The sequence below is a fragment of the Mobula birostris genome, chromosome 11 (assembly GCF_030028105.1).
Source record: "Mobula birostris isolate sMobBir1 chromosome 11, sMobBir1.hap1, whole genome shotgun sequence".
NCBI lineage: Eukaryota > Metazoa > Chordata > Chondrichthyes > Myliobatiformes > Myliobatidae > Mobula > Mobula birostris.
Genome location: NC_092380.1, coordinates 35,792,779 through 35,811,637, shown reverse-complemented (window position 1 = coordinate 35,811,637; position 18,859 = coordinate 35,792,779). Strand labels below are relative to the sequence as shown.

At 44.8% G+C, this 18,859-nt stretch overlaps 1 protein-coding gene across 1 annotated transcript in view; it reads left to right on the top strand.

Moving 5' to 3' along the window:
* LOC140205481 (ras-related C3 botulinum toxin substrate 1-like) overlaps positions 1-18,859 on the top strand; it is a 70,918-nt gene that overhangs the window by 49,063 nt on the left and 2,996 nt on the right. The window contains exons 3-4 of the mRNA XM_072273090.1: positions 300-417; positions 4,711-4,773. Coding sequence (XP_072129191.1) covers positions 300-417; positions 4,711-4,773 — 181 coding nt within the window. The remainder of the gene's footprint in view (positions 1-299; positions 418-4,710; positions 4,774-18,859) is intronic.

Genomic DNA, 18,859 nt, shown 5'->3' with positions numbered 1-18,859 from the left:
GAAACAAGTATCGATAATAAATAATAAACAAATAAACCGAGAACATGAGTTGTAGAGTCCTTGAAAGTGAGTCTAAAGACTGTGTTCAACGTTGTGGTGAGGGAAGATGTCCACACTGGTTCAGGACCTGATGGCTGAAGGGTAATTACTGTTCCTGCACCTGGTGGTGTGAGACCTAAGGCTCCTTTTGATGTGTTATCCGTGTTTCATCAACATGAATGGAGACCATCTCCTCCGTTACCCTGGATAATTTAACAGTGTCTGTGGGACTGATGTCCATTTTGTCTTTCCCTTTACAGCTTCGATAACTATTCCACCACTGTCACTGTTGATGGACATGCTGTGAACCTTGGTTTGTGGGACACTGCTGGTCAGGAAGATTATGACAGACTCCGACCGCTCTCCTACCCACAGACTGTAAGAAGATTTTCACAGGGAATCTGTCCCTTATTCTCTATTCCCTAAGCTTTCAAAAAGTACATTAATTGTTGTGTAGTTATCAGATTGGCAAAAACAAAGTACGATTGTTGGGTCCAAAACACAACAGTTTCTGCAGATGCTGGAAATGCCAGAGGAACTCAACAGGTCAGGCAGCATCTATGGAGAGGAATAAACAGTCAACATTTTAGGCCAAGACGCTTCATCAAGAGGAGGAGGAGGAGGAGCTTTATTTAGCCAGAGGGAGGTGAATCTGCAGAATTCATTGCCACAAATGGCTGTGGAGGCCAAGTCATCGGGTGTATTTGAAGCGGAGGTTTATAGGTTTTTGATTGGTAAGGTTATGGGGACTTGGTAAGGGAATGGGATTGAGAGGGATAATAAATTAGCCATGATGGAACAGCAATTGCCCGAGTGGCTTAAATCTGTTCCTATGTCTTAAGATCAGGACTGGAAAAGAAGGGGGCAGAAGCTGGAACAAGAAGGTGAAGGGAGGGGAACGAGTACAAGCTGGCAGGTGATACAGTGCCCTATAAAAAGTATTCACCCACCCACCTTCGAAGTTTTCATGTTTTATTGTTTTACAACATTGAATCATAGATGATCTAATTTGGCTTTGTTGACACTGATCAACAGAAAAAGACTTTCATATCAAAGTGAAAACAGATCTCTACAAAGTGATTTAAATTAATTACAAATATAAAACACAAAATAATTGATTGCTTAAATATTCACCCTCTTCAAGTCAGTATTTAGTAGATGCACCTTTGGCAGCAATTACAGACTTGAGTCTGTGTGGATAGGTCTCTGTCATCTTTGCACATCTGGACACTGCAATTTTTCCCCATTCTTCTTTAGAAAACTGCTCAAACTCTGTCAGATTACATGGGGATCATGAGTGACCTGTTCAAGTCCAGCAACAAATCCTCAATTGGATTGTGGTCTGGACTCTGACTTGGCCACTCCAAGACATTAACTTTGTTATTCTTAAGCCATTCTTGTGTAGCTTTGGCTTTATGCTTGGGGTTATTGTCTCGCTGGAAAACAAATCTTCTCCGAAGTCACAGTTCTCTTGCAGACTGCATCAGGTTTTCCTCCAGGATTTCCCTTTATTTTGCTGCATTTATTTTATCCTCTACCTTCAGGAGCCTTCTTTAGCTATGTAAAAAGGAAAAAAATAGTTAAGACCAAAATTGGGCCCTTGAAGACAGAAACGGATGAATTTATTATGGGGAACAAGGAAATGGCAGACGAGTTGAACAGATACTTTGGATCTGTCTTCACCAGGGAAGACGCAAACAATCTCCCAGTTATGATAGTGGCCAAAGGACCTAGGGTAATGGATGAACTGAAGGAAATTTATATTAGGCAGGAAATGGTGTTGGATAGACTGTTGGGTCTGAAGGCTGATAAGTCCCCAGGACCTGATGGTCTGCATCCCAGGGTACTTAAGGAGGTGGCTTTAGGAATCATGGATGCACTGGTAATTATTTTCCAATGTTCTATGGATTCAGGATCAGTTCCTGCGGATTGGAGGGTGGCTAATATTGTCCCACATTTCAAGAAAGGAGGGAGAGAGAAAACAGGGAATTATAGACCGGTTAGCCTGACGTCAGTGGTGGGAAAGATGCTGGAGTCAATTATAAAAGATGAAATTACGACACATTTGGATAGCAGTTACAGGATCGGTCTGAGTCAGCATGGATTTATGAAGGGGAAATAGTGCTTGACTAATCTTCTGGAATTTTTTGAGGATGTAACTATGAAAATGGACAAGGGAGAGCCAGTGGATATAGTGTACCTGGACTTTCAGAAAGCCTTTGATAAAGTCCCATATAGGAGATTAGTGGGCAAAGTTAGGGCACATGGTATCGGTGGCAGAGTACTGACATGGATTGAAAATTGGCTGGCTGACAGGAAACAAAGAGTAGCGATTAACGGGTCCCTTTTGGAATGGTAGGCGGTGACCAGTGGGGTACCGCAGGGTTCAGTGCTGGGACCGCAGCTGTTTACAGAGTACATTAATGATTTAGATGAAGGGATTAAAGTAACATTAGCAAATTTGCAGATGACACAAAGCTGGGTGGCAGTGTGAAATGTGAGGAGGATGTTATGAGAATGCAGGGTGACTTGGGCAGGCTGGGTGAGTGGGCGGATGCATGGCAGATGCAGTTTAATGTGGATAAATGTGAGGTTATCCACTTTGGTGGTAAGAACAGGAAGGCAGATTATTATCTAAATGGAGTCAAGTTAGGAAAAGGGAAGTTAGGAAAAGGGGAAGTACAACGAGATCTACGTGTTCTTGTATATCAGTCACTGAAAGCAAGCATGCAGGTATAGCAGGCGGTGAAGAAAGCTAATGGCATGCTGGCCTTCATAACAAGGGGAATTGAGTATAGGAGCAAAGAGGTCCTTCTGCAGCTGTACGGGGCCCTGGTGAGACCACACCTGCAGTATTGTGTGCAGTTTTGGTCTCCAAATTTGAGGAAGGACATTCTTGCTATTGAGGGAGTGAAGCGTAGGTTCACAAGGTTAATTTCTGGGATGGCGGGACTGTCACATGTTGAAAGATGGGAGCGACTGGGCTTGTATACACTGGAATTTAGAATGATGAGAGGGGATCTGATTGAAACATATAAGATTATTAAGGGATTGGACACGCTGTAGGCAGGAAGCATGTTCCCGCTGATGGGTGAGTCCAGAACCAGAGGCCACAGTTTAAGAATAAGGGTAGGCCATTTAGAACAGAGTTGAGGAAAACCTTTTTCACCCAGAGAAGAGTGGTTATGTGGAATGCTCTGCCCCAGAAGGTAGTGGAGGCCAAGTCTCTGGATGCTTTCAAGAAATAGATGGATAGAGCTCTTAAAGATAGCGGAATCAAAGGTAATGGGGATAAGGCAGGAACTGGATACTGATTGCGGATGATCAGCCATGATCACAGTGAATGGCGGTGCTGGCTTGAAGGGCTGAATGGTCTACTCCTGCACCTATTGTCTATTATCAGTTGCCTTCCAGGGCCTGCTGTAGTGAAGCATCCCCATAGCATGATGCAGCCACCACTATGCTTCACGGTTGGAATGGTGTGTTTTTGACGATGTGCAGAGTTTGGCATTGTCATAGCATTTTTTCCTGATAGCCAAAAAGCTCAATTTTCATTTCATCAGACCATAGAACCTTCTTCCAGCTTACCTCAGAGTCTTCCACATACCTCCCAGCAAACTCTGGCTGAGATTTCATGTGAGTTTTTTCAACAGAGGCTTTCTCTTTGCCACTCTCCATAAAGCTACGACTGGTGAAGCACCCGGGAAACAGTTGTTGTATGCACAGTCTCCCCTATCTCAGCTACTGAAGCTTGTAACTCCTCTAGAGTTGTCTTAAGTCTCCTGGTGGCCTCCCTCACTAGTTCCCCTTCTTGCACACTCACTCAGTTTTTGAGGACAGCCTGCTCTTGGCAGATTTACAAATGTGCCATAATCTTTCAATTTCTTGATGATTGACTTAACTCAAAGAGATATTCAGTGACTTGGAAATTCTCTTGTATCTATCTCCTGACTTGTGCTTTTCAATAACCTTTTCATAGAGTTGCTTGGAGTATTCCTTTGTCTTTATAGTGTAGTTTTTGCCAGGATACTGACTCACCAGCAGTTGGACCTTCCAGAAACGGATGTATTTTTACTGCAATCAATTGAAACATCGTGACTGCACACAAACCTCCAAAAACAGATCTCCTTTTAACTAATTATGTGACTTCTAAAACCAATTGGCTGCACCAGTGATGATTTGGTGTGTCATATTAAAAGGGGGTGAATACTTATGCAATCAATTATTTTGTGCTTTATATTTGTAATTAATTTAGATCTCTTTGAAGAGATCTGTTTTCAGTTTGACACGAAAGAGTCTTTTTCTGTTGATCAGTGTCTAAACAGCCAAATTAAAACCACTGTGATTCAATGTTGTAAAACAATAACACATGAAAACTTCCAAAGGGGGGGGGGGGTGAATAATTTTTATAGGCACTGTAGGTGAGACCAGGTGAGGGGGTTGATGGGGAGGAGGGATGAAATGAGAAGCTGGGAATTAATAAGTGGAAAAGGTAAAGGATGAAGAAGAAGGATTCTGATAGGACAGAAGAGTGGACCATGGGAGAAAGGGAAGGAAGAGGGTCACCAGAAGGAGGAAAGGAGAAGAGAAGGAGTAAGGGGGGAAGAAGTGTTTGCTAGATCACTAGATTCTTCATCACCTTTTCTCTCTATCCATTCTTCTCTTTTTCAGGATGTGTTTGTAATCTGTTTTTCCCTGGTTAGTCCTCCTTCTTTCATCAATGTCCATCCAAAGGTGAGTGTTGGGATTGTGTAAAGGAAGAATGGGCACATCTAAAAGATTTTCTCTAAATGAATGTGAGGGAAAGATTATGAACACAAGATATTGGAAATCCAGAGAAACACCACAAAGGGAGAAGTACAAAGGGTGAAGGGTAGGAAGTGAAATGTTTCAGGGGAACATGAGGGAGAACTTCTTCACACAGAGGGTGGTGAGAGTGTGGAATGAGCTGCCAGCGCAAGTTGTGGCTACAATTTTGATTTTGACGTTTAAGAGAAATGTGGATAGGTACATGGATAGGAATGATATGGTCCAGGTGCAGGTCAATGGGAATAGGCAGTTTAAATGTTTCACCATGAACTAGATGGGCCAGAGGGCCTGTTTAGTCCTGTAGTTTTCTATGACTCCATGTCTCACTGGAATTAGATACAGTTTTGGTTGAGGCTTTAACTGGAATATTTAGCACTAAATTGGAGCCATTGCCAAAAGAAGCCTATCCAGGGAGTGTGATTCCTGGTGTAGTGGTTTTGTCGAATGAGATGAGTAATGATGTAGAAGCTTTAGAGAGGGTGCAGAGGAAGTTTACAGGATGTTGCCTGGACAAGACAGCATATCTTAAGAAGATAGATAGAGCAAGCTAAGGCTTTTCTTCTTAGAGTGAAGGAGGAAGAGAGGTGGCTTGATTGAGGTCTACAGGGTGATAAGAAAAGTAGATGGAGTGGATAGCCTGAGACTTTCTTTTCCCAGGGCAGAAATGGCTAGTACAAAGAGGCATAATTTCATGGTGATTGTAGGTAAGTATACAGAGGATGTCAGAGGAACGTTTTTCAACATGGGTGCGTGGAACACCCTGACAAGGGTAGTGTTAGCAGCAGATATATTAAAGATATTAACACACTGATGATAGAAAAATGGATGGCTATGTGCGAGGGAAGGGTTAGATTGACCTTAGAATAAATTAAAAGGTCAGTACAACATTGTAGGCCGAAGGGCCTGTATTGTGCTGTAATTTTCTATGAGAAATAGTAGACTGTCCCTATTCTATTTTAGCTTCAAAGAACATGATACGGGCCCTTCAGCTATGATGCTGTGCTGACCTTTAACCTACTCTACCATCAATCTAACCCTTCCCTCCTACACAGCACATAACCCTCCATTTTTATTTCATTCATGTGTCTACCTAAGATGTCTTCATGTATCAGCATCCCAGTAGTGCTTTTCAGGCACTTGCCACTCTCTGTGTAAAAAAAACCTCCCTCTAACATCTCCCCAAAACTTTCTTCCACTCAGCTTAAAAGGACGTCCTCTGTATCAGCCATTGCTGTCCTAGGAGAAAGGCTCTGGCTGTCAACTCTATCTGTGCCTCTTATCATCTTATACACAGATAGTTTCTTCAAAATGCACATGTTTCTGAGGGTTTGCTAGGAGAGATATGCAACTGGGTGTTTGGCCAGGCTAGATTGTCTCGAACCAGGGGACACAGTCACAAAATAAAGGATTCAGTCATTCAGGACAGAGGTGAGAAGATGTTCCTTCACCCAGACGTGGTGACTCTTTGGCAGTCTCTACTCATTTGCCCAGTTGATTATTCAAGCAAAGTTCAGTGGAGTGTTAGATATCAAAGAAATCGAGGAATATTGAGTTGAAGCAAGAGAGTGGTGTTGATGTACACAGGAGACACTTAATAAAGAGACCGCTGAGTGTATGTTTGTGGTCTTCTGCTGCTGTAGCCCATCCGCTTCCAGGTTCAATGTGTTGTGCATTCAGAGGTGCTCTTCTGCACACCACAGTTGTAATGAGTGATTATTTGAGTTACTGTCACCTTCCTGTCAGCTTGAACCATTCTCCATAATACCATAAAGGCCATATGACCATAAGACAAAAGATCAGATTTAGGCCATTCGGCCCATCGAGGCTGCTCCGCCTTTCCATCAAGCCTGATTTATTATCCCTCTCAACCTCATTCTCCTGCCTTTCCCCATAACTGTTGATGCCCTGATTAATCACGAATTTATCAACCTCCACTTTAAATATACCCAATGACTTAGCTTGCACGGCTAACTGTTGAAATTGATTCCACAGGTACTCCACCTTCTGGCTAAAGATATTTTCTCTCATATCTGTTCTGAAGAGGAGATTTACAAGGATGTTGCCTGGATTGGGGAGCATGCCTTATTAGAATAGGTTGAGTGAACTTGGCCTTTTCTCCTTGGAGCGACAAAGGATGAGAGGTGACCTGATAGAGGTGTATAAGATGACGAGAGGAATTGATCATGTGGATAGTCAGAGGCTTTTTCCCAGGGCTGAAATGCTTAAACATGAGGGGGCATAGTTTTAAGGTGTTTAGAAGTAGGTACGCGGGGACATGAGAGAGAAATTTTTCACACAGAGAATGCTGGGTGCATGAAATGCACTGCTGGGGACAGTGGTGGAGGCGAATACAATAGGATCTTTTAAGAGACTCTTAGATAGGTACCTGGAGCTGAGAAAAATAGAGGGCTATGTGGCAGGGGAATTCTAGGCAGTTTCTAGAGTAGATTATATGGTCGGCAGAACATTGTGGGCCAATGCGCCTGTAATGTGCTGTAGATTTCTATGTTCTATGTTTTGTGTTCTAACTGGACATCCTTCAATTCTGAGGCTGTGACCTCTGGTCATAGACTCCCCCACTAAAGGAAATATCCTCTCCACATCCACTCTACCTAGACCATCCAGTATTCGATATGTTGCGGGATACAGACCTAGAGCTGTCAAATGCTCCTCATATGTTAACCCTTTCATTCCTGGGATCATTCTCATTAATCACCTCTGGACCCTCTCCAGTGCCAGCACATCTTTTCTTAGATAAAGGGCCCAAACCTGCTTACAATATTCCAAGTGTCTTATAAAGCCTCATCATTATATCTTTGCTTTTGTATTCTAGTCCTCTCAAAATGAATACTAACATTGCATTTGCCTTCCTCACCACGGACTCAACCTGTAAGTTAATCTTTAAAGAGTGCTGCACAAAGACTCCCAAGTCCCTTTGCCCTCTGATTTTTGAATTTTCTCCTCATTTAGAAGATAAGTCCACTCCTTTATTCCTTCTGCCAAAGTGTATGACCATGCACTTCCTTACTCTATATTCCACCTGCCATTTCTTTGCCCATTCCTCCAATCTAAGTAATTTGGCAGACACGTCCCCACTACCTGCCCCTCCACCTATCTTTGCACTGTTTTTCAACATGTTCTCAAAGCTATCAATTCTTTCATCCAAATCATTGATATATAATGTGAAAAGAAATGGTCTAAACACTGACCGCTGCAGCACACGTCTAGTCACCGACAGCCAACCAGAAAAAGCCCCCTCTATTCCCATTCTTTGCCTCCTGCCAGTTAACCATTCTCCTCTGACCTCTCTCACTAAAAAGGTACTTTTGCCCACAGAACGGCTGCTCACTGGGTATTGTTTTCTGTTTTTCACACCACTCTCTTCAAACTCTAGAGACAGTTGTGTGTGAAAATCCCAGGGTATCAGCAGCTTCTGAGATATACAAACCACACTGACTGGGATAAGCAATCATTCCACAGTCAAAGTCATTTTGATCACATTTCTTCACCTTTTAAATGCTTGGTCTGAACAACAACTGAGCCTCTTGGCCATGTCTGCATGCCTTTATGCATTGAGCTGCTGCCATGTGATTGGGTATTTCCATTACAGAGCAGGTGTACAGGTGTACCTAATGAAGTGACCATGATCTGACTGAACAGTGCAGTAGGTACAAGGGGCCGCATGGTCCACAAATATTTCCATTTCCTATGCCCTCCATTAATGGTCCTACGGGAATTAAACTAAATTAAGATCTTTAAGATCTTAAAAGATGAAGATCTCAGAGATTAGCTTTAATTGTCACATGTATGTTGAAGCATACAGCAAAAGGCATCCAATTACATCAGATCAAGTCAGTGGGGTTTCTGCTATGCAGCGTGCAAGTGTCACCATGCTTACACTGTCAACATCGCATACTCACAACTCGTACATTTTGCAATATGGAGCACCCGGAGAATATCCACACAGTCACGGGGTGAACGTACATCTCTTTACAGACAGTGGTAGGAATCTAGCTCCAATCTCACAGCTAGTGCTCCAGTGGCATTACACCAACTGTTACATTCCACTGGAACTGCATAAAGTGCAGGGGAGATTTACCAGTGTGTTACCAACTCAAGGGAGAGAGTGTGAGCAGGCTAGGTGTTTATTCACGGGTGTGTAGGAGGTTGAGGGGTAATCTTACACAGGGGTTTAAAATCATGAGGGGCATAGATAAGGTCAACTATTCTTTTTCCCAGGGTTGGAGAATGAAGAAACAGGTTTAAGGTGAGAGGGGAGAAACTTAATAGAATCCTGAGGGGCAACTCTTTCCACCCAGATGGTGGTCCATATATATCAGAGGAAGGGGTTGAGGCAGGAACATCAACAATATGTAAAAGTCAGTTGGACAGGTCCATAGATAAGAAAGGTTCAGAGAGATACGGACCAAATGTGGGCAAGTGGGATGAGCTTAGATTGGTGCCTTCATTACCATAAACTATTTGGGCCCATGGACTTGTTTCTGCGCTCCAGAGCTCATTGGGAAAGGACAGAAGTTTACTGTGAGTGAAAGATAAGAGAAGCTACACCTGTCAGATCTGAGCTTCCTTCAGATATTCCCAGTGGAAAGGGAAGGGAGTATCCTGGATTTTCTATCTGCTCATTGCGAATGGACAGCACGGGAGCCTCACATCTAAGGATCCTGCAAGTTTAACTCATCACTGACTTCACCCAGTGAAGCTGTAGCATAGAAACATAGAAACATAGAAAACCTACAGCACAATACAGCCCCTTCGGCCCACAAAACTGCGCCAAACATGTCCTTACCTGAGAACTACTTAGGTTTACTCATAGCCCTCTATTTTTCTAAGCTCCATGCACCCATCAGGGGTCTCTTAAAAGACCCTATCATTTCCAACTCCACCACCGCTGCCGATAGCCCATTCCACGCACTCACCACTCTCTGTGTTAAAAAAAACTTACCCCTGACATCTCCTCTGTACCTACTTCCAAGCACCTTAAAACTATGCCCTTTTGTGCTAGCCATTTCAGCCCTGGGAAAAAGCCTCTGACTATCCACACGATCAATGCCTCTCATTATCTTGTACACTTCTATCAGGTCACCTCTCATCCTCCGTCGCTCCAAGGAGAAAAGGCCGCGTTCACTCAACCTGTTTTCATAAGGCATGCTCCCCAATCCAGGCAACATCCTTGTAAATCTCCTCTGCACCCTTTCTATGGTTTCCACATCCTTCCTGTAGTGAGACGATCAGAATTGAGCACAGTCTGACCAGGGTCCCATATAGCTGCAACATTATCTCTCGGCTCTTAAGCTCAATCCCATGCTTGATGAAGGCTATTGCACCGTATACCTTCTTAACCACAGAGTCAACCTGTGTAGCAGCTTTGACAATCCACAACACCCCAACCTTTCTGTCATCAACAAATTTACTAACCCATCCTTCTACTTCCTCATCCAGGCCATTTAAAAAGGTCACAAAGAGAAGGGGTCCCAGAACAGATCCCTGAGGCACACCACTGGTCACTGGTCTCCATGCAGGATATGACCCGTCTATAACCACTCTTTGCCCTCTGTGGGCAAGCCAGTTCTGGATCCAGAAAGCAATGTCCCCTTTCATCCCATGCCTCCTTACTTTCTCAATAAGCCTTGCATGGGGAACCGTATCAAATACCTTGCTAAAATCCATATACACTACACATACGACTCTACCTTCATCAATGTGTCTAGTCACATCCTCAAAAAGTTCAATCAGGCCCATAAGGCATGACCTGCCTTTCACAAAGTCATGCTGACTATTCCTAATCATATTATGCCTCTCCAAATGTTCATTTATCCTGCCTCTCAGGATTTTCTCAATTAATTTACCAACCACTGTAGTAAGGCTCACTGGCCTATAATTTCCTAGACGATCCCTATTCCCTTTCTTGAATAAGGGAACAATATCCACGACCCTCCAATCCTCTGGAACCTCTCCCCTCCTCATTGATGATGCAAAGATCATCTCTGGAGGCTCAGCAATCTCCTCCCTCGCCTCCCACAGTAGCCTGGGGTACATCCCATCCGGTCCCAGTGACTTATTCAACTTGATGCTTTCCCAAAGATCCAGCACATCCTCTTCCTTAATATCTACATTCTCAAGCTTTTCAGTCCACTGCAAGTCATCCCTACAATCGCCAAGATCCTTTTCTGTAGTGAATACTGAAGCAAAGTATTCATTATGTACCTCTGCTATCTCCTCCGGTTCCATACACACTTTTCCACTGTCACACTTGATTGGTCCTATTCTCTGAAGTCTTATCCTCTTGCTCTTCACATATTTGTAGAACGCCTTGGGGTTATCTTAATCCTGTCCTCCAAGGCCTTCTCATGGCCCCTTCTGGCTCTCCTAATTTCATTCTTAAACTCCTCCCTGCTAGCCTTATAATCTTCTAGATCTCTATCTAGTTTTTTCAACCTTTCATAAGCTCTTCTTTTCTTCTTGACTAGATTTACAACAACCTTTGTACGGTTCCTCTACCCTATCATCCCTTCCCTGTCTCATTGGAATGTACCTATGTAGAACCCCACGCAAATATCCCCTGAACGTTTGCCACATTTCTTCCATACGCTTCCTTGAGAACATCTGTCTCTAATTTATGCTTCCAAGTTCCTGCCTGATAGCCTCATATTTCCCCTTACTCCAATTAAATATTTCCCTAACTTGTTTTTTCCTATCCCTCTCCAATGCTGTGGTAAAGGAGATAGAATTGTGATCACTATCTCCAAACACCTGACCAGGTTCATTTCCCAATACCTGATCAAGTACAGCCTCTCCTCTTGTGGGCTTATCTACATTTTGTGTCAAGAAACCTTTCTGAACACACCTAACGAACTCCACCTCATCCAAACCCCTCATCTATGGAGATGCCATTAAATATTTGGGAAATTAAAATCTCCCACCAGGACAACCCTATTATTATTACTCCTTGCCAGAACCTGTCTCCCTATCTGCTCCTTGATGTCTCTGTTAAAAAAAACACCGAATAGAGTTATTGAACCCTTCCTATTCCTAACTTCCACCCACAGAGACCCTCCTTTTCTGCAGCTGTGACACTATCTCTGATCAACAATGCCATGCCCCCACCTCTTTTGCCTCCCTCTCTGTCCTTTCTGAAACATCTAAAGCCTGGCACTTGAAGTAGCCATTCCTGCCCCTGCATCATCCGAGTCTCTATAATGGACTCAACATCATAGCTCCTAGTGCTGATCCACACTCTAAGCTCATCTGCTTTATTCATAGTACTCTTCGCATTGAAATAGACACATCTGAAACCATCGGACTGAGTGTGTCCCTTCTCTATCACCTGCCTATCTTCCCTTTTGCACTGCCTCCAAGCTTTCTCTATTTGTGAGCCAATATACCTTTCCTCTGTCACTTCAGTTCGGTTCTCATGCCCCAACAATGCTAGTTTAAACTCTCCACAATAGCCTTAGCAAACCTCCCCACCAGGATATTGGTCCCCCTCAGATTCAAGTGCAACCCGTCCTTCTAGTACAAGTCACACCTGCCCCAGAAGAGGTCCCAATGACCAGAAATCTGAAACCCTGCCCCCTGCTCCAATCCCTCAGCCACGTATTTATCCTCCACCTCATTCTATTCTTATACTCACTGTCGCATGGCACAGGCAGTTATGTCTAGATTGCTACCTTTGAGGTCCTGTTTCTCAACTTCCTTCCTAACTCCCTATATTCTGTTTTTAGGACCTCCTCCCCTTTCTTACCTATGTCATTGGTACCAATATGTACCACGACCTCTGGCTGTTCTCCTTCCCACTTCAAGATATTGTGGGCGTGTTCAGAAACATCCCTGACCCTGGCACCTGGGAGGCAAACTACCATTCGTGTTTCTTTCCTGCCTCCATAGAATTGCCTGTCTGACCCCTTAACTATAAGAGTCCCCTATCACTGCTGCCATCCTCTTCCTTTCCCTACCCTTCTGAGCCACAGGGCCAGACACGGGGTCAGACACTGTTGCTTCCCCCAGGTAGGCCGTTTCCCCCAACAGTACTCAAACAGGGGTACTTACTGTTAAGGGGGACAGCCACTGGGGTACTCTCTAGTATCTGCTTCTTGCCCTTCACTCTCCCGACTGTTACCCACTTATCTGTCTCCCCAGGCCCCGGAGTGTCTACCTGCCTATAGCTCTTCTCTATCACCTCCTCACTCTCCCTCTCACTCTCCCTGACCAGACGAAGGTCATCGAGCCGCTTCTCCAGCTCCCTAATGCGGTCCCTAAGGAGCTGCAGCTCGATGCACCTGGCGCAGATGTGGCCATTCAGGAGGCTGAGAGTCTCCAGGACCACAAGTGTGAAGTAGAGAAAGGTGAGGCGGAACGAGTGATAAGGAGGATACATGATAAGGAGGATGGTCTGACGGAGCATGGAGTTAACTGTGCAGAAAGAATAAGTAAATTTAAGAAGGACAACAAAATTCAAGGGGTGTATAGCCCGGTAAGAGTTCGGGGAGCTGGGTTATGCACAATAGGTAGCGATTTAAACAGAGAGAGGAGAAATGGGTTAAAAATTCTATATCTGAATGCACGAAGTGTCAGAAATAAGGCGGATGAGCTTGAAGCTCAGGTGTGAATGGGTAACTATGATGTTGTTGGGATAATGGAGACATGGCTGCAGGGGGATCAGACCTGGGAATTGAATGTACAAGGGTATACGTGCTATCCAAGGGACAGAAAGGTGGGCAGAGGGGGTGGGGTGGCCCTGTTGGTGAGGAATGAGATTCAGTCCCTTGCAAGGGGGGACATAGAATCAGGAGAAGTAGAGTCAGTGTGGATAGAACTGAGGAACAGTAAGGGCAAAAAGACCCTAATAGGTGTTATCTACAGGCCCCCAAACAGTAGCATCGATATTGGGTGTAAGTTGAATAGGGAGTTAACAATGGCATGTGGCAAAGGAAATGTCGCAGTAGTTATGGGGGATTTCAACATGCAGGTGAACTGGGAAAATCAGGTTGGTACTGGACCCCAGGATAGGGAGTTTGTAGAGTGCCTACGGGATGCATTTTTGGAGCAGCTTGTACAAGAGCCGACCAGGGATAAGGCTATTCTGGATTTAGTGTTGTGCAATGAACAGGATTTGATAAGTGATCTTGAAGTAAAGGAGCCAGTAGGAGGTAGTGACCATAATATGATAAGTTTTTATCTGCAAATTGAGAGGGATAAGGGCAGATCAGAAGTGTCAGCATTGCAGTTGAACAAAGGAGACTATGGAGCCATGAGGGAGGAGCTGGCCAAAGTTGACTGGTCAGATATCCTAGCAGAAAAGACAGTGGAACAGCAATGGCAGGTATTCTTGGGAATAATGCACAAGGTGCAAAATCAGTTCATCCCCCAGAGAAGGAAGGATTCAAAGGGGGGAAAGTGGCCACAGTGGTTGACAAAGGAAGTCAGAGATAGCATAGCATTAAAAAAGAAGTGTAACAGAGCTAAGGTGAGTGGGAAGACAGATGATTGGGAAATTTTTAAGGAACAACAGAACTTAACTAAAAAGGCAATACGGGGAGAAAAAATGAGGTATGAATGCAAGCTAGTTAGGAATATAAGGGAGGATAGCAAAAGTTATTTTAGGTATGTGAAGAGGAGGAAGATAGTTAAGAACAATGTTGGGCCCTTGAAGAATGAATTGGGAGAAATTGTTATGGGAAACAGAGAAATGGCAGACAAAGTTAATAAGTACTTTGGATCTGTCTTCACTAAGGAAGACACAAGCAATCTCCCAGATGTATGGATGGGCCAAGGACATAGGGTAACAGAGGAACTGAAACAGATTAACATTAGGAAGGAAATGGTGATGAGTAGACTGATGGGACTGAAGGCTAACAAATCCCCAGGTCCAGATGGTCTGCATCCTAGGGTACTAAAGGAGGTGGCTCTGGAAATTGCGGATGCATTGGTGATCATTTTCCAATGTTCCTTAGATTCAGGATCAGTTCCTGACCATTGGCGAATGGCTAATGTTATCCCACTTTTTAAGATAGGAAGGAGGGAGAAAACAGAGAACTATCGCCCTGTTAGCCTAACATCAGTAGTGGGGAAGATGCTAGAGTCCATTATTAAAGATGAAATAGCGGCATATCTTGATAGCAGTGATAAGATTGGGCCGAGCCAGCATGGATTTACCAAGGGCAAATCATGCTTGACTAATCTATTGGAGTTTTTCGAGGATGTAACCAGGAAGATAGACGCGGGAGATCCAGTGGATGTGGTGTACCTTGACTTTCAGAAGGCATTTGATAAGGTACCACGTAGGAGATTGGTGGGTAAAATCAGAGCTCATGGCATTGGGGGGAGGATATTGACATGGATAGAAAATTGGTTGGCAGATAGAAAGAAAAGGGTAGCAGTGAATGGGTGTTCCTCGGAATGGCAGGTGGTGACTAGTGGGGTGCCACAGGGCTCGGTATTGGGACCACAGCTGTTTACGATTTACGTCAATGATTTAGAGGAAGGCATTGTGAATAACATCAGCAAGTTTGCTGATGATACTAAGGTGGGTGGCAGTGTGACATGTGATGAGGATATTAGGAGAATTCAAGGTGACTTGGATAGGCTGGGTGAGTGGGCAGAAACTTGGCAGATGGCATTTAATATGAATAAGTGTGAGGTTATTCACTTTGGGAGCAAGAACAGGAAGGCAGATTATTATCTGAATGGTGTGGAGTTAGGTAAGGGAGAAATACAAAGAGATCTAGGAGTACTTGTTCATCAGTCTCTGAAGGTGAATGAGCAACTGCAGCAGGCAGTGAAGAAGGCTAATGGAATGTTGGCCTTTATTACAAAGGGAATTGAGTACAAGAGCAAGGAAATCCTTTTGCATTTGTACAGGGCCCTGGTGAGACCACACGTGGAGTATTGTGTGCAGTTTTGGTCTCCAGGGTTAAGGAAGGACATCCTGGCTGTGGAGGAGGTGCAGCATAGGTTCACTAGGTTAATTCCTGGGATGTCCGGACTGTCTTACGCAGAGAAGTTAGAGAGAGTGGGCTTGTGTACATGCTGGAATTAAGGAGATTGAGGGGGGATCTGATTGAGACATATAAGATTATTAAGGGATTGGACAAGATAGAGGCAGGAAATATGTTCCAGATGCTGGGAGAGTCCAGTACCAGAGGGCATGGTTTAAGAATAAGGGGTAGGTCATTTAGGACAGAGTTGAGGAGGAACTTCTTCTCCCAGAGAGTTGTGGAGGTGTGGAATGCGCTGTCTCAGAAGGCAGTGGAGGCCAATTCTCTGGATGCTTTCAAGAAGGAGCTAGATAGGTATCTTATGGATAGGGGAATCAAGGTTTATGGGGACAAGGCAGGAACCGGGTATTGATAGTAGATGATCAGCCATGATCTCAGAATGGCGGTGCAGGCTCGAAGGGCCAAATGGTCTACTTCTGCACCTATCGTCTATTGTCTATTGTCTATTGTCTCCCACATCTGACACTGAGCACAGAAAACCGGCCTCACACACATACTTTCCATCTGTATTCTAAGCAGATAACCTACCTCACCTCGACCCATTATCACCTAAGCCCCGTTGAGCCAAAGCCTTTCTATTCTGTCTCCCACTACTCTGTCACCTGCTCCTCCGACGCCCGCTGTTCTCACTGGCCCACCTCCATGCACTTATGCAGTCATGCTGCGTTCAAACCGCTGAAGAAATAACTGTTTCTTGCCTGTTTTACGTCACTCTGGAGACACAGACAGCCTCTCTGCCATTTGAAACACCCATGCAACCTGTCACGAGTCCAGTGCCAGATATATATAGGTTTCCAGCCCACTCCCTCTCTTCCTTTTGGAGATCTGTAGGGGAGCTTAAACCAGGCTGTAGCTACAGCAACCTATGCCGGGTCCCCAAGGGTAGTGCAGTATTTGGAAGTTCAGTGCTGGGTTGGAATCTTGTGAGGGATGTCCCACACTTGCACCTAATTACTTGAACCACCCTCTTGCCTCACACATCAACCATAATCACGTTCCTTCTAACCATCTCACTCTGTCCCTCCATCTCCACAAGGTTCAGACCCACAAGGGATGCTCCAGTCTCCAACACCCGCTTTGTCACCCTCAGGTGCTACTGATAGTCAGTAAGTGGTCAACAACTGGATCCGTTGTCTTCCTCTACTATCATAATATAGGAATTTTTCTGTGCTGTGGCTTTTTGTGCAGATCACAGAATACACAGGCTGGATGCACACAGTCTTTTCCAGAGAGCTGGGAATGAAGGACTAAAAAGATTTACAAGAAGATTAGCTTTGTTCGTCACATGTACATTGAAACATACAGTGGAATGCATCATTTGCGTCAATCACCAACACAGTTCGAGGATGAGCTAGGGGCAGCCCACAAGAGTCACTATGCTTCTGGCACCAACACAGCATGCCCACAACTTCCGAACCCTATCCCATATGTCTGTCTTTGGAATGTGTGAGGAAACGGAGACATCCCGAGGAAATCCACATGGTCACAGGGAGAACGTACAAAGTCCTAACAGACAGTGTCAGGAATTGAACCTTGATGTTAAGCTGAGAAGGATAAGTTTAGTAGGAACTTGAGGGACAACCTCTTCACACAAAGACAGAGACAAGTTTACTGTCATCTTCACAAGTATATATCTGTGCAGGTGCAATGAAAAACTTACTTACAGCAGCATCACAGGCATGAAGCATCAGAGACACAAAGTTCATTAGTAAAATGTGAATTAAGTTATACTCCATTTTTTCAAGAAATAACATAATCAGAAGAAAAAAGAACGAAGTCCATTTTAGTGTAAATTGATCAAAGAGGTCCTCGTGTTGCTAAACTGTAGTGATCAGGATGGTGCAAGTTGTGGAAGGGAAGTAGATGTTCTTAAACCTGGTGCTGTGGGACATCAGGCTTCAGTGCCCCCGCCCAATGGGAGGTGTGAGAAGATTGCATGGTCTGGGTGGTGGGGATCTTTGATGATGGACGTTGCCTTCCTGAGGCAGCACCTCCTGTAGATGCTACCGATGGTGGGGAGGGATATACCCAAGATGTATTGGGCTGAGGCCACCACTCTCTGTATGTGGAATGAGCTGCCAGACAAAGCAGAGGCAGTTATGTTAACAACAGGAATTCTGCAGATGCTGAAAATTCAAGCAACACACATCAAAGTTGCTGGTGAACGCAGCAGGCCAGGCAGCATCTCTAGGAAGAGGTACAGTCGATGCTTCAGGTCGAGACCCTTCGTCAGGACTAACTGAAAGAAGAGCTAGTAAGAAATTTGAAAGTGGGAGGTGGAGGGGGAGATCCAAAATGATAGGAGAAGACAGGAGGGGGAGGGATGGAGCCAAGAGCTGGACAGGTGATTGGCAAAGGTGATATGAGAGGATCATGGGACAGGAGGCCTGGGGAGAAAGACAAGAGGGGGGGGAACCCAGAGGATGCGCAAGGGGAACAGTCAGAGGGACAGAGGGAGAAAAAGGAGCGAGGGAGAAAGAATGTGTGCTTAAAAATAAATAACGGATGGGGTACGAGGGGGAGGTGGGGCATTAGCAGAAGTTAGAGAAGTCGATGTTCATGCCATCAGGTTGGAGGCTACCCAGACGGAATATAAGGTGTTGTTCCTTCAACCTGAGTGTGGCTTCATCTTTACAGTAGAGGAGGCCGTGGATAGACATGTCAGAATGGGAATGGGACATGGAATTAAAATGTGTGGCCACTGGGAGATCCTGCTTTCTCTGGCGGACAGAGCGTAGGTGTTCAGCAAAGCGGTCTCCCAGTCTGCGTCGGGTCTCGCCAATATATAGAAGGCCACATCGGGAGCACCGGACGCAGTATATCACCCCAACTGACTCACAGTTGTGAGTCGGCTGGGGTGATATACTGCGTCCGGTGCTCCCGATGTGGCCTTCTATATATTGGCGAGACCCGACGCAGACTGGGAGACCGCTTTGCTGAAAACCTACGCTCTGTCCGCCAGAGAAAGCAGGATCTCCCAGTGGCCACACATTTTA